Genomic DNA, 14,505 nt, shown 5'->3' on the forward strand with positions numbered 1-14,505 from the left:
TTGACAGAATTTGACACTGTTTTTGACCCACACTTCTGCGCAGATTCTCTTAAAACATCATACAGAGGATCACAGCCAAAGACAAATAACATATGGAAAAGCTTCATGTTTGACTCTCCCTGAAAGCATGGCGCTCCAGAGTGAGGTTCAATTTCCTATAGCCTACCTGCACCTTCCACTTTCCAAATTAAGGAATTCTGTTGCTGTCCACAACAGCTGTGTAGTCCATTACATTCATAGCGGCACATTGAGGGCATGTGGTTCAGCCTGGGAGAAGTTAGTCATCATTATCCTCTTAGTGTGATCCTCTTGAGGTTCTGGTATAGATCAGAATTCAAAAGGATCTCCTCAATGGATTGGGATAGGCATTATAGACTTTAAATGGGATGAGACACTCTATACTGAGCTGAGAAATGTCACTGTAAGGGTTTGATCAGAGGTCTGTAAATATGTTTAGATATGATGAATATATGCTCTTGAAAGTATTATTTCTTCCCTGCATTTGATGTCTGGATGTTTGTGTTCCTCTTGTATTTAGTTGGTGATCTTCATGTAATTTTACAGATTAAATAATAAATATTAAATGTATTGTTGTCTGTACGCAGAACTGTTGAAACCATTTATAATTTGTGATATACTTGAAAAAAATAGGAGATGACTAATTTATTTAATCTGTTTATAAGATGTTCAATTTCAAGCATTTTATTTAAATCGGGGCACAAAAGACTTTCCGTAAATTTGAGAAATGGAAAATTGCTTTTATTTCCCCCTGTAAAACATGTTGATTTAGCACATATCCACTTCATGTTTTCTCATGGTGCAATATCGTTTTGCCAAGTTTGTATTTAAATACAAGGTTTGTAATTGACGCAACCGCAGCATGTAAGACTGAAGGAATGATCTCCAACTATTTTGAGTTTGAGAACATGTGGTCAGAATTAGCACAGAGGGAGAAATGTGTTGGATGTTTTAGGGCTCATGTTGTTACATTATTTACAAGCTGCCAGTTTCAGCAATTACAGACTTTAAAGCATTAAACCAAAGAGATCGTGGCACTCCGGTCTGCTATTAGACCTGGTCAGGAGGAGAGATTATTCATTCATTAGCATCATTTTAAGATGCAGAGACTTGCCTCTCTAACGTCTTGGGTTTGGTTTCATGTTTCTACCTCATAATCAAATTTCCATTCATAGTGTTTGTATATCCAAACCAGCTCTGAATCTCTTTTTAATGAGCGGTAAAGACAGACTAAATGACTTTCATGTCATTGCAAAAGACGCTAAAACCAGATTTCCATTTTTTTTTTATGAATGTTAAAACTTGCCAATTGCTTTGGTCATCTGATATATGGACTATGTTGAAGTAGGTTGTTCACTACAAATCTTAGTCAGTGAAAGACATTATAAAATGTCTCCCCAACTCTGATGCAAACTAAGAAAGTGTCACACTGGAACAGAGTTCTCTCAGAGAGTTCTGAACCATTAACTGTACTAAAGAAATTCAATCAAAATATAGTCCTTCTGCAAATCTGAAAATAGCAAGTCTATCATTAGCATCTGTTAGATGACCAATACAGAAAAATGGCTTTGCCCAAAATGCTCTTTCCTCTGGTCTTTTAAATTTTCACTTCAAATGTTCAAATGTAAATTATATAAGGATTGATGTAGGTACACTTACACCCTTGTATAAGTGTACCAGCTGAAGGGCAAAGTCAATGATCATTACCCCAGTGAAGCTGTTGGAATGAACACATTGTAATTATGGACTTATCTACCACTGCCCTTAAAGAGCCAGTGTACATAAGAGTGTATGGTTCTTTTTATATTGCATAAAGCTTAATAAAGATCTCAAGCGCACTGACCAGGAGGAAAAGAGAAGGCTTGTTCTTTACATGTTCATAAACACACATATGGGTTTGCATAAAATTTGCAGGGCTCAAGTGTCTTTAATAATGAACGGTCATCACTAATTTACCTTTAGTTAACACAACATATAACACACAAAGCTCTGTAACAAAACTTCAGTGTCTTTCTTAAAATGCTTATAAAATAGGTTTGCACAAGAGGGGACAGTCTCTCTATGCAGTCTAAATCTTAAAACCCTCTGTCACCCTTCAATCTGTTAGTAACGGTCAAGTCAAAAGGAAAAAGTAACACTATTGGGGTATTTTCACTTTTACACAAACTACACCTTTTATAGAAAAAGAAACAAATCATTTATTTCAACCAACACTCCTCAGTTTTATATTCTATGATACAAAAAAAGAGAAGGGTGACATCCAAACACTACTTATATACCCCACTAGTAATATAATCCTGTAAATTACACAATTTTACAAAACCAAATTTGTAAGTAAAACAGTCATAAAATAGATGTGTTTGATTTGATTCTACTGATTGTTGTCCTTTAGCAAATAAGAGGCCTGAGGCTTACACAGCTGATAGATGGGAGAGAGAGAGAGAGAGAGAGAGAGAGAGAGAGAGAGAGAGAGAGAGAGAGAGAGAGAGAGAGAGAGAGAGAGAGAGAGAGAGAGAGAGAGAGAGAGGAATGTGCTGGAGGGAAACAGAGGAATGGGTCAACTACAGGGAACCACACGCTAAACAGCGACATTTTATTCTCCCCTCCCCCTCACACATGAAAGAGTCATGTAAGGTGTCAAATACTCAGATGTTACTCTGTCATAGTCTCCTAAAGCTATATGTTTGTGGCTGTAGAGCGAGTCCCGCTCAAGCTGAAGAACACTGAGTAGAGATATAAAAGGCCGTGTTTGGATGACGGATGATCACGTGATGTTTACTACTCCTCTGGATCTCTTGCTCCCTTTAGTTCCCTTTCCCCTTGTTTTTCTTTCCTGTGGAGAGATTGACACAAAATCTCATTATTCAGATCCAGCAGAAAACCTGAACCTTTGACGACGCCTCCCTGTCTCATGCTGGTTAGGAAATGCATATGCTCTTATAAAAATAATGCTACAGTATTATTGCTTGAATCTACATTCAGATAAGCACATTAACCACAAACGCATGCTTTAAAAGGACTGACTTAGACATCTGCCTCTTATGTATGAGCAGAGGTTCATTATTGATTTCAGAATCCCACTCAGACACCCACCACAGCCAACAGGCCAAGATTACACAACCAGAGCAGATTACATGCCTTACTGACTCCATTCAGCCAAACCAAACCAAACTACTGGTTCCAATATAACACCTGTTGAGTCATGTGTGTTTGAGGAAGCTCTTTTTATGTTTTTTTTTTTAACACTAACATTTGATTTGAACATAAAACATTCATCGCTGAATGCAGAACCTGATTTCACCAAGTGCAACATGTTCCTGGATCAACATCAACATTCAAAAGTTTACAGTTTATGTCAAGTTCAGGCTACCAACAAGGGTTAGGTGTTATTCACCTATTATTTCCCTCTGACTTTAGGAATCATTTATGGGTGGGTTAGGTTTAGGGGTATGGTAGGGGGATGGCTAGGATTAAAATTTCAGACAGGAATGTTGCTCCAGGATCAACAAAATATGTTGACCCAGGAATGCGTCTAACTGGGCAAAATCAGGAACATGCTCATTGGCTGTCAGTTTTGGTGTTGAGGATGTACCTTTGGGTTTGTTTTTAACCTTGGTGGCGCAGGGTTTGGACACAGAGATGGTTTGCTGACAGTCGACATTGAAGAGAGCCTTTTGTAGAGTGCCGGTGCGGCTCTTTGCGCTCGTGTCAGCGTCACACTCGCCCCAGTTACCAAACTTATACTTGCAGTCAGCTGCATGAAATGAGTACCAATAAAGTAAGATAATATGAAATGCACAGAACAAACAGAAATACACAGCAGCATGAAAAACACTAAATATAAAAATAAAAGTGATGGCTAAACATAAGAGAAATGAAGGTAGGCAAATTTCAGCTGATTTACCACAGTTTCACTGACCTCCAAACTCTTTCTTCCAGTTGCAGGGAACTCTGCATTTGACTTTTTTGGTCTGCTCGTTGCAGGTGCCCTCCCTCACGCCTGGTCCACAGTCCCCGTTATTGGCCACGCAGTTGCCATAGCGCCACTCCGCACAGTCCGCCGCACCACCCTTACCTCCCTTATTCTTCTCTATCACATGACACATAGGGCACCACAGTTACTTCATGTGATTACCTTCACCTTCCATTCAGGTGAGTATCACACAAACTATTGTCTAAGGTTCAAAGTGACAGATCACAGGGTGAAATTCTGCATGAGGGTTAGGGTTAGGGTTAGAAAGGGAAGAGATGGTCTCTTCCATGTTTAATACCTTTCTTGTTTTTCCCAGCCTCTGTAGTCACGATCATTAAGGCCACCAGCACCACGATGAGGGTGGAAAACAGGCCACGCATTCTGAAAAACACAGATTAATCAGCTGCTGCAGAGCAAAATGACAGTTTTCAGGAAATGAACAATTTCTGTCATAAGTACTGTTATCAAAGGGCAGGACAGTAATCGAGCCATCTATGCTGAGACGTTACTTTGCCCTTTTAATGTTTCAAATTCCCAATTAGAGATGAATGGATGAAGCTGATAAGGATGATCATTCAGAATGATTAATTAGAGCTTCACTGACTGAATTTAACAGACTGGTATTAAAATGTCACAAACACAAAAGGTCATAGTGCTGAAGGACTATGATTCTCTGCTATCACTGCCACCAGATTATAATGTAACAACAGCGCTTACATTTCTCCAGACACCCACAAACACATCACACAGGAGTATGATGTAAGAGCTAGTGAAATGGGAGAATACAGAATTATTTCTTTGGAATTATGATAATGACGCTCTTGGCACCGAAGGCACCACCACTGTACTAGCTTGTTGCTGTGAATCATCAAACATAAACATCCAGCCCTGACTAACATACATTCAGACTCAAGAGGAAGAGAGTCACGCCGAACATGTCCTTCTTTTCTGCTGGTTTCCAGTTCCAGAAACTCACAGTCCACACATCCGTGTCTGTCCTCAGCTGTGAACACATGATGTAAATGAATAAATGTTTGTATAAAAAAACTGCACTCTTTTGCTCTTCTGCTTCTCAACATGTCAGCGTTGAGACTGGAAAACTGGAAACACATGGACCCAACAGCACTCACAATGTTTATTTCCACAAACACTGCGAATGGCAGGTAAAGAGTTGCATGCGAGAAAGTGATTTTTTGGGGGGGGATTTTTTTCAATCGGGCATTTATTTGTGTGGATCATCTCAAAGGAGGTTTGCTCCATGTACACAGATCTGCTTATATGGGTTTTGTGTTTGTGACTCTGGCTGTGTGAGTGCGCTCTTTAGCCTCTGCTTGTGATCTCCATGGCAATGATTTGACCGGGTGCTGTGAGATAGTAGGAGCGTATTGTCTGAAGAGAATGGAATCATCGCCGCGGGACGCCATTCTTCCGGAACGCTCCGTGGATATGAAGGCAAGAGGACTGAAGCAGCAGCTCACGCAGAGACGTACACTCACATATGGACCCACACAGATTATAGAACTCACATTCACACATCGGCCAGCTTCCCACAGACACATTTACTAACAACTCAGCACCATTGTCAGTGTGGGAGTGACTTTTTTGTCAATAAGACGACATCCCTGGTTCAGAGTTCTGTTAGCAGGAAAAGCAATTAACGGTAACAAAAGCTGATCTCCTATTGAAAGAGAGGACGGTCTCTGTAAGACGCAATAAAAGACTCCTCAAAGCAGCCAGAAGGAGCTGGACTGATGAAAAGCGGTATTGTACCGTCTTTGAGGATAATTAAGCATCTATTAGGTCCAAACAAGTCTCTCGTTCTAACCGCAACACTCTCTATTCACTGTAGTCGATGCGTCTGTTTGTCTGTCCGCTCGCGCACGCTGGCCGCTTAACTCTGGATGGCCCATCAGGTCACATGTTTCCCAGCTACTCTTGTTCCCATTGTGTTTGAATTTAATATTCTGGACTCTCACTATCTCTGGGCCATAACTTCCCACTCAAACTCCCATCCCAGAACAAACGCTGGCCCGCATCACTCAGGCGCCAGGCCTTTATAGGTCACCATAAGCAGAGGCAGTAAAAAATACTCTACCTGTTTTTTACCCCTCCATCTCTCACTCTCAGACATATTTTATAAACGGCTTTAGAGAATCATTCTCTAAAGCCGTTTATAAAATATTCTGTTGACCCAGTAAATCCTGCAACTCCCTCCAAACAGTAATTAAGTGTCAGCCGCTCAGCGGAGCGTGACTAACCTCTCTCAGAAAAACACAAATCTCGAGCACCCCAACCCCCATTTTCCTGGCCCAAAAATGTCTTCACCCCCTCTCCCTGTCCAAAATTTCCCCCTCCTTACCTTTTTTCTCTGACCTTTCTTCAAAACCTCTCATCAGGCAGTCTTCTTTGTGTGATCCGTGTGTGTGTGATGGGGGGACAGACTGCCTAACGATGCTGTTCTGACCCGCTGGGTCCACACACACACACACATCTCATACACTCTGAGGGTAGAAAACCCTTTAAAAGCCCCATTCCTCTCACAGAAACACACTCTTTGAGGGCCTTTCTCACTCATCATATGCCATGGGGCTTCCATTATCACAAGCGCGGAGGAATGCGGGACCGCTGGACACACACGGTTTCTCTTCTCTCTCCACCTCTGGTCCTCTCTCCTCCCCTCACATCTTTTCAGCATGTCCCTGCACCCTTGCAGCACAACCAGCTGGACTTCAAACTCATTTCCATAGCAGAGAAAACAACACAAAGCTCTGACCCACTTCACTCATAGTTAGACACATGGCACAGTTTCACGCTTATCAGCGCTGCTTTCCAATTACAGATTTCCATTTGGAGTCTCCTTTCAGCAACTCTTAAATTCTATTACAAGCACTGCGTTTTTTTTTGTTGTAAAGACTCTATTTAGTAGAGGTGCTTTCATTAAGTCTGAAGCAAAGCAGGCCCTTAAGGCTAAGCTGGTACTGAGTGTTAGTCATCAGAGACAGTGCAGAGGGAGTTCAAGTCAGCATTGGCTTTATCAGTCATCTAAACCACAGACAGACAGACACAGGGGAGGAGAGACACGACTGGAGACAGTGTTCAAACCAAAAACAGCTGTTTAAGTTCACCTCAGCACAAGATTTACTCAAACACAGGTCTGAGGCTAGGAGTCATAAATCACTGTGAGTCTCCCATTATTCTTTCTGATGGGTGTGTGCAGCTGTGTGATGTCCACACACACACACACACACACACACACACACTGTCACCAGACCAGCTCTTTAAAGCATTCGGTAAGTGCTACACCAAATGCTTTCTGACAGAAACTGTGACCAGCATAGCGCTGGAGGGCTGTGAATCTGAGAGCTCAGAGTTAAAAAACAAAACAAAACATGTAATTACATCCCTGCTCCTTAAAGAGAATTCAGTGACTGAGACACTGCTCCAGCCGTTATACACACACCCTGAGGATATAAACTCATATATCCAGAGCTTGAGACTGAGACATTAGGCTTAAAAGCATGTCACTACTATGCGGAGGGGAAGAGGTCTTTGTAATATCGCTCTGAAACATACTCCATTTCTCCTCTTTTGTAATGTAAATATACCAAGTATACTGTAATATACTCTTGTGCTTATCATTGAGAATTATTCACATTTCTCTCACTTTATATATTTCTCATTTTATTTGACCTGATATGTTTTGACCCAAATAGTCTCCCTCCGTCTGTCATAAACTCACACCAAATCAGGGCAGAGACCAAAAGGTTGAATGTTTACAACTTTGCTGAAGTGCTGTGAAGTGGTATACCTCTAAATGTGTAATCCCTTCAATAAAAGTGCCTTTTTATTTTGCACTTTCTAAATCCCACTCTAGGATGAAAAGGCCCTGAAAAATGTCTAAAGAGATAAATGAAAAGGGGGCAGGTCAGAATGCAGGTCAGGTGAAAGGTTCTCTGAAAGAGCGAGAGAAGAAAAGATGGAGCGCGGTCCTCTTCCTTTCTCCTCTGCACCCTTTGACCATGCTCACTTTAATCACTTCATTCAAGAGGAGAGAGGGAGTGAATGAAACCAAGAGCATTAAATGCACAATGATCCCTAACACACACACATCTGAAACACTTTGGGTTCGAGCAGACTAACATGCTTTATGTAAATACTTTTTAGCCACAATAAACTGCCAATCCACACAGAAACTGGGCACAATGAGTGTGAGTGAGAGCTAACGTGACTAATTATGCCCACAAATGCAGTTTTATACCATAGATATAGGCAAATGTTTGTACATTAATTTGCAATGGTTATCAAATGCAAAAAATAAAAATACAATAAGTGTGTCAAATTAAAGTAGAAACCCTGCTGCATCAAACCAGTCATTCATTAACATGATCGCAAAAAAAAGTTATAGCCGAAACAAAACGTAAAATGTAAAATGATACCTTAGATGCTCAAAATTGTTTTGTTCCGTAAAGCCCTTATATTTTTACGCAGAAACGAACAACTTACACTTTCGCACACGGAGGAGGCTGGTCAGTGGTCATGTAGGATAGTGATAGATCATTTCTACTTGGTTAAACTGATGGTCTTAATTTACTACTCATCCTGTGCTGCAATCCTCTCTACAAGAAATGAATGCAACAGCGCCCGACACAGACCGAGCCTAAATGTTTGCGCACTTCAGAACGGCTGCTATTTTAGTTTATTGATGGGTAACAACAACTTCTAATACCAAATGAAGAGCAGTATCAAATAATTTCATCATTGATTTCATACTGGGTATTTAACTATCTAAACGCTCTTCTTTAAACGTTTAATAGCCATCAAACAATTACAAAATGATCCTCTAAAACACGTTGTTCGTGTTAAAATATGTTATCGTTGTGGATAGCGTGAGAGAAAAATCCATGTAATCTTTTTTCTTAATTTTATAACTTTTCAAGAAGTTTAGCGGAATAAAATAGAAGGTCCACGTACTGGTCACATAACAACTGTTGCTGTGAAAAGAGCAGATTTAACTCACTTGTTTTCTGTGTTGAAAGTTTCCACACTGAAAGGTCTTGCTGAAGTTTTGTGTGTGAACTCTTCTCCAGCATCCGCCTTTATGCGTCTCTCTGTCTCTTTGTTTCCCCCCAGACTAATTTAATCGGGTTCTTTCTCCTGAACCCTATTTAAATTAACCCCACCGTGACGTCACAGCTCACGTCAGCATCAGTCAATAGACCTCATGGCACAGCCATGAGACCTGTAAGTCAACCTAAACAAATTGTTTTCAATTATTATTATTATTAGAGCCTAAAATAATACTAATAATAGGCTGATGATAATAATAATGAAATAATAATTTAATCTACATGTACATAATAATAATTATAATAACAATAATAATAAAAGATTACATTCAACTAGCCCAGCAAAAGTGAAAACAAGACCCTCCACGATGACAGAAATGGCTGTTCAAAAAGACTAACCCCAACACTTTTGCCAGTTCTCCAGGAGAGACATTAATTAAGACTCAATCAAATGATCACAGTCTTCTTTGTGACACACACACCAAATTCTGCAGAAAACGCAAAAAGCAAATATGAATGCTTTGTTCCCCTTCAGCAGAAAATATAAAATGGCAGAATATCATGATGATCAATGCTGAACTGAGCAGTTCTGACTATTTACAAGTATCAAGCAAATATAGGCTATCTGTATATAAGCGCATAGAGACCTGGCTACTAAGAACAGCACCTACTGTTTGTAGTTAAATCTAACTACAGATTACAAACAAATACCATCTCAATTTTGCAAACCATCAGTAATGTAAAATTGAATGCATAAAAACTCTGCCAGGAAGTCCAAACTTAGCTGGAATGTTTTCAGAGTCTTACCATTAAAGGGTCACTTACTCTGTTTAAACAGCACAGTTTGAATCTGTGAAATACTTGCGTATCGATGAACATAGTAATATCCTGATTTCCAAATAACAGCTAGCTTCAACAAAATATAATTGAATCATTAGGCCTATCTGTTACATTTTTGTGTGTATTTGTTTGCATTTACTGCAAGCAACTGAAATGTTTAACTGCAAATGATTAAAGTGTTAAGAGGCTGTATTCTCTTGTTTCGCTTGCTATGTGATTTTATGTGGGTGTGTTGTTAGTCTGTGAATGTGTGTCTGTAGACCCCTAAGGACAGGAAACAGCAGCTCAATAGGACAAATGGTGCAGTCAGATAAACAATCTCTCTGCAGGCTGAGACAGGCAAGAACAGAACACATACAATGACCTGAGCCAACTCCACAAATAAAACCATTCTCATAGATCGTGTTCTCACATAAAACCTACTCTCAATAAACAAACACACACTTGTCGCACAATCAAGCATCTTTACAGGAGCACACACACGGCATCTATAATAACGACTGAAAAAGTGACCGCAGAGCATCAGATAATACTTTTGTTGAAGACAGAATGAAAGGGAGAAGTTATTTTATAGTTTTTCTGTAAGCTGTATTTCAGTCAGAGAATAACATCTTCTGAAGGTCGTGCTTAAAAAAAAGACACTGTAATAGACATCATGCATTACATGTAAATGTAAGATTGCACTGATTTGATCACAAATATTTGAAAGGAAAAGTATACTAATGTAAGCATTTAAATGCTTCCCTAATTAGAATGTCTTTAATTTTTTTTACAAAAATCAGGAATCTGTTACTAGCTGACTTGAACAAAACTAACAAAAAAAAGCAGTAGGCACCATTGTGAAGATACTTTAAAACATAATCAACTTTTGAGGGGAAAGTACTGTTCGTTTTACACATTCACTCCAAGATGACTAAGTAGACCACAGGGAAAATGGGGGTGATGGAGGAAATCAAAGTGGGGTGAGGGACAAAGAGAAAGAAAGAGTGGGTTGAGAGGTTGGGAGGTTTATACAGTCTACATATTTTGTAGCAAACTGAAAAGGCAAGACCTCCTCCCTACTCTCCACAGTGAAACCTCTGTCTCACAACAGAGGACCAGATGGAACAATCACTGTTTGAATAAAAGAGAGTTCACAGCCACCACAAATGATCAACAACACCCCAACACTCCTCCTCTCCCCGCTCTATGTCTCTTTAGATCCACGGGAAGTCATGGGAAAGCTTGCCAAATGGGCAAAGGGTGAACCAGCATGTGAGTTTGTCCATGAAAAGGTTAAAGAGTTGAAGATGAAGTTTATCCAGCATTCACATTATGATTATTCTAAAGGCAGAGGTCACTCAGAGCATGACCAGAAGAATGGACTCTACACTTCCTCTCACATAGCCTACACATGCTGCTACTCTTTTTCTTATTGCAAAAACGAATAAATATGTAATGAAAGACTACCACACAGACTTCTAAACAGTTCACAAGAACCCCAAAGCTTTTTACCTAAACGATTCTATTAAATAAATAAATTTATCCTCCTGGCAATATTTTACAGTAATGTTTTATTTGTTAACATTGTTCATGCTTTAATGAACTAACAATTAATGTTTTTTACAGCACTTTTTTTAGGTTAACATTCATTTATATACATTTGTTCACTTTTAATTCTTGTTCATTCATAATGCATTAAATAAAGTTAATGTAGGCTATGCACTTTCATAAAAAAATAAATAACCCAGATTAAGAAATTCTGTAAAGGTTTTGTTAAATGTTAGTTTAAACTTGTTATGAACCTTGTTATAAAATGTTCAGAAGTCTAACGGAATCATAAATAAGAAGAATAAAAAAGTTATATACAAGTAAAAAAATACTAAAATGCAGGGAATTACATTTATATCAATATTTATATCAATATCATATTATTACCATTTTTTTGTAGGGGTGACCAAATGCCTCTTTTTTTTTTCAATTTATACCCATGGCAGCAGTTTTTGATTGAATCAACTATTTTTCCTCTCAAAGAAATCTGGAATAGAGTTAAGCTATGACTATTCAACCAAAAGAACTTGCTGAACATTGGATCATTCTCATCTATGGTTATTCCACATCATCAGGATCATCCATACCATATAGGGTGATAATTCAATGACTGATAATTCATGCCTCTCTCACAGCCTGAAGCCAGAGACAGCAATTGCATTTCTCTTATTAATACCTGCCTCTCTCATCTCTGAGCTGGCAACTCACTCCTGCCAAGACAAAAGGAAACTCAGTATCAGAGTCTGAGGTAAATGTCACTAATACATTCCAAGTGTGATTCAAATATATTAAAATGAAATAGCTGTATCAGACACCAAAGCCTCACATCCATCAATCTGTGGACGTGTGGGAGAGCTGACGTGTGCAATACAGAAGAATACAAATTCTTTACAGGCTCCTCAAAACAAAGCTCACATGCATACGCACTCTTTAGGTACAAAGGTGTAAGGGTTCCGTCCCAGTGACAGCTTTTGTACCTTTTTTTCTGAGATTTTATCATTCTATGTGAACAGTACAAAATTAACAGCAGGGTGTAAGGATTGGATTGTTTACTCTGAAGAGGCCTTTCTGTTCAACTGATGGATTATATCTCATTCTGATTCTGTAGAATGAGCCACAAAATTCTTACTTTAAAAAGATTCTTCACATAATGATAAGGACAGAAAGACAATTCAAGGTCCAATCTTCCTTGTGTTTTAAGCAACAAATGACCTTGCTGTGCAGAATTAAATATTCAGTATGCTTTATTATGTTAATAACCAGACAGTAACAAAATAAGATCACTGAAGAGATAAATATTGACTACATATTGTTACAGAACAGAAAATTCATAAAACATTTCTTAAAACCCAATATATTGTATTGCACCGGAACCTATGCTTTCTGCTTTCTCATTATCAAAACATCTAACAAATTCTAGCTTTAAATTGCACAGCAAAAAAAAAAAAAAAAAAACTAAAACTAGACACAAATTAGTGTCAATGTCAGATAATTTTCCCTGTAAATCAAGGAAAGAGACAGTTCTTCCTCTTCTTACTGCTTCATGCATCTCGACAGCTAAAGGCTTTAGAGCCTAATTGAGCGAAAAAATACACAGCAACAAAACACATTCAGAAATTCAAAATACATATTACATTTGTTTTGCCCTTGAAAGTAAAAGTAAAGATATTTTCACAACAGAATGGAAATTTCTCCAAAAATCTAATCTCTTAAGTTATAATGCGGTATACAGTATAAAGGGGTGTTTATTGATAATGTTGACAATGTTCAATAGTGTCTCTACTACATGAGGTAAAACAGGATATTAGATGCATGTAATTAATGGTTGCTGACATATTGATGATGAGACGCTAAAATGAGCTACGCATTAAAAACTTGGTGTTAATAAGAAAGAGCATGTAAGGTCCAGCCCTAAATAGCTACTTGAGAAAATATGCAAGTATGAATTATGTATAATAAAGTAATATACATAACCATAATCTGTTGGTTGAACAAAAATCACAGCAGAGGAGACTGACGTGTAATATCATCATGATGCTGCCAGAACCACTCGCAATCTCCTCTGAACGTGCCAAAGAGTAGATGATTTAATAACAAAACAAAAGAACCATATCATTAAAGTCTGGGTGATAAAATCTTAACACCAGACTAAATAACTCAGTGACCGTGGGCTTATGCAGGGACATAGTCTCGCTTGCCCTTAAAGGTGTTAGAATGATATGCTAAAAGCAGTCTACAAATAAAAACAGGCCATTCAAATATCCACTTCACTGAGTTAATAGTTGTGGACTGAGTGAATTCATGCAGTAGAACATCACAATGCCAGTATAAATGCATATTGCTAATAATCAGGTACAGAACTGTGGACATAAAAATATTTGTAAATCACCTAAGAAATTGAAGGCTGTTCAATTTCTATGGACTCCATGTCAGTAAAAGATCTATGTCAAATAAAATCCAAATCAATTACAAGTTTTACAGAAACAGAGAGAGGGAGAGAGAGAGAAAAATAGTATAGTAGCCTATTGTAGCAAGGCTCTAGCATATTTTAAATGAGAAATAAAAAGTTGTAACAAACTGAATTTTGTTAGATCATACACTCAATACAACTGCTTTCTAAGATTTAAGTGACAACATTTGTTCCAACTATTACAGTACATAAGAGAAAAAGGCTCATCTAAAATGTTTAGAAATTAATTCAACATTTGGGGCAAATCTATGCTATCTGTCCTGCTTATTAGTCTGAAAAACTCTAGTTTTAGGATTATTATAATTATGAAGAAATTGAAACTTGTCCCTTAATCCCTCCAATCTCTGAGAGTGAGAGGTTCCTGTAGGCTGTCTATCTCAAATAGTAGAATTCTATGATCAAAATTCCTTGGTAAAGGAATGAAGTTGGCATGATTGAATAGAAAGTACTGTTAGCTTGAAGTTTCAGCTAGCCTGCTAGTTTTTTCCTCTCCCAGAATGCATCTGTTAACCTGTGTCTGTCTGAACTACATCAAACAGCTTTTCCATTACAGGAGCTATTAAGTAACACCAATCATCAAAATTAAGATGTGTTCTTATCCTATACAC

The 14,505-nt window shown here is 38.4% G+C and overlaps 1 protein-coding gene across 1 annotated transcript; it reads right to left on the reverse strand.

Annotated features, from left to right (window-relative positions):
• Positions 1-1,925: 1,925 nt before the first annotated feature.
• On the reverse strand, positions 1,926-9,127 carry mdka (midkine a). The gene is made up of 5 exons (XM_056243796.1): positions 9,009-9,127; positions 4,290-4,372; positions 3,938-4,108; positions 3,611-3,772; positions 1,926-2,851 (listed from the first exon to the last, which is right to left on the reverse strand). The coding sequence occupies exons 2-5, from the start codon at positions 4,369-4,371 to the stop codon at positions 2,823-2,825; spliced, it is 444 nt and encodes a 147-aa protein (XP_056099771.1). The 5' UTR covers position 4,372; positions 9,009-9,127; the 3' UTR covers positions 1,926-2,822.
• Between the last annotated feature and the right edge of the window lie 5,378 nt (positions 9,128-14,505).

This window comes from Rhinichthys klamathensis, unplaced genomic scaffold, assembly GCF_029890125.1.
Source record: "Rhinichthys klamathensis goyatoka isolate OS25496 unplaced genomic scaffold, OSU_Roscu_1.1 h1tg000846l_1, whole genome shotgun sequence".
NCBI lineage: Eukaryota > Metazoa > Chordata > Actinopteri > Cypriniformes > Leuciscidae > Rhinichthys > Rhinichthys klamathensis.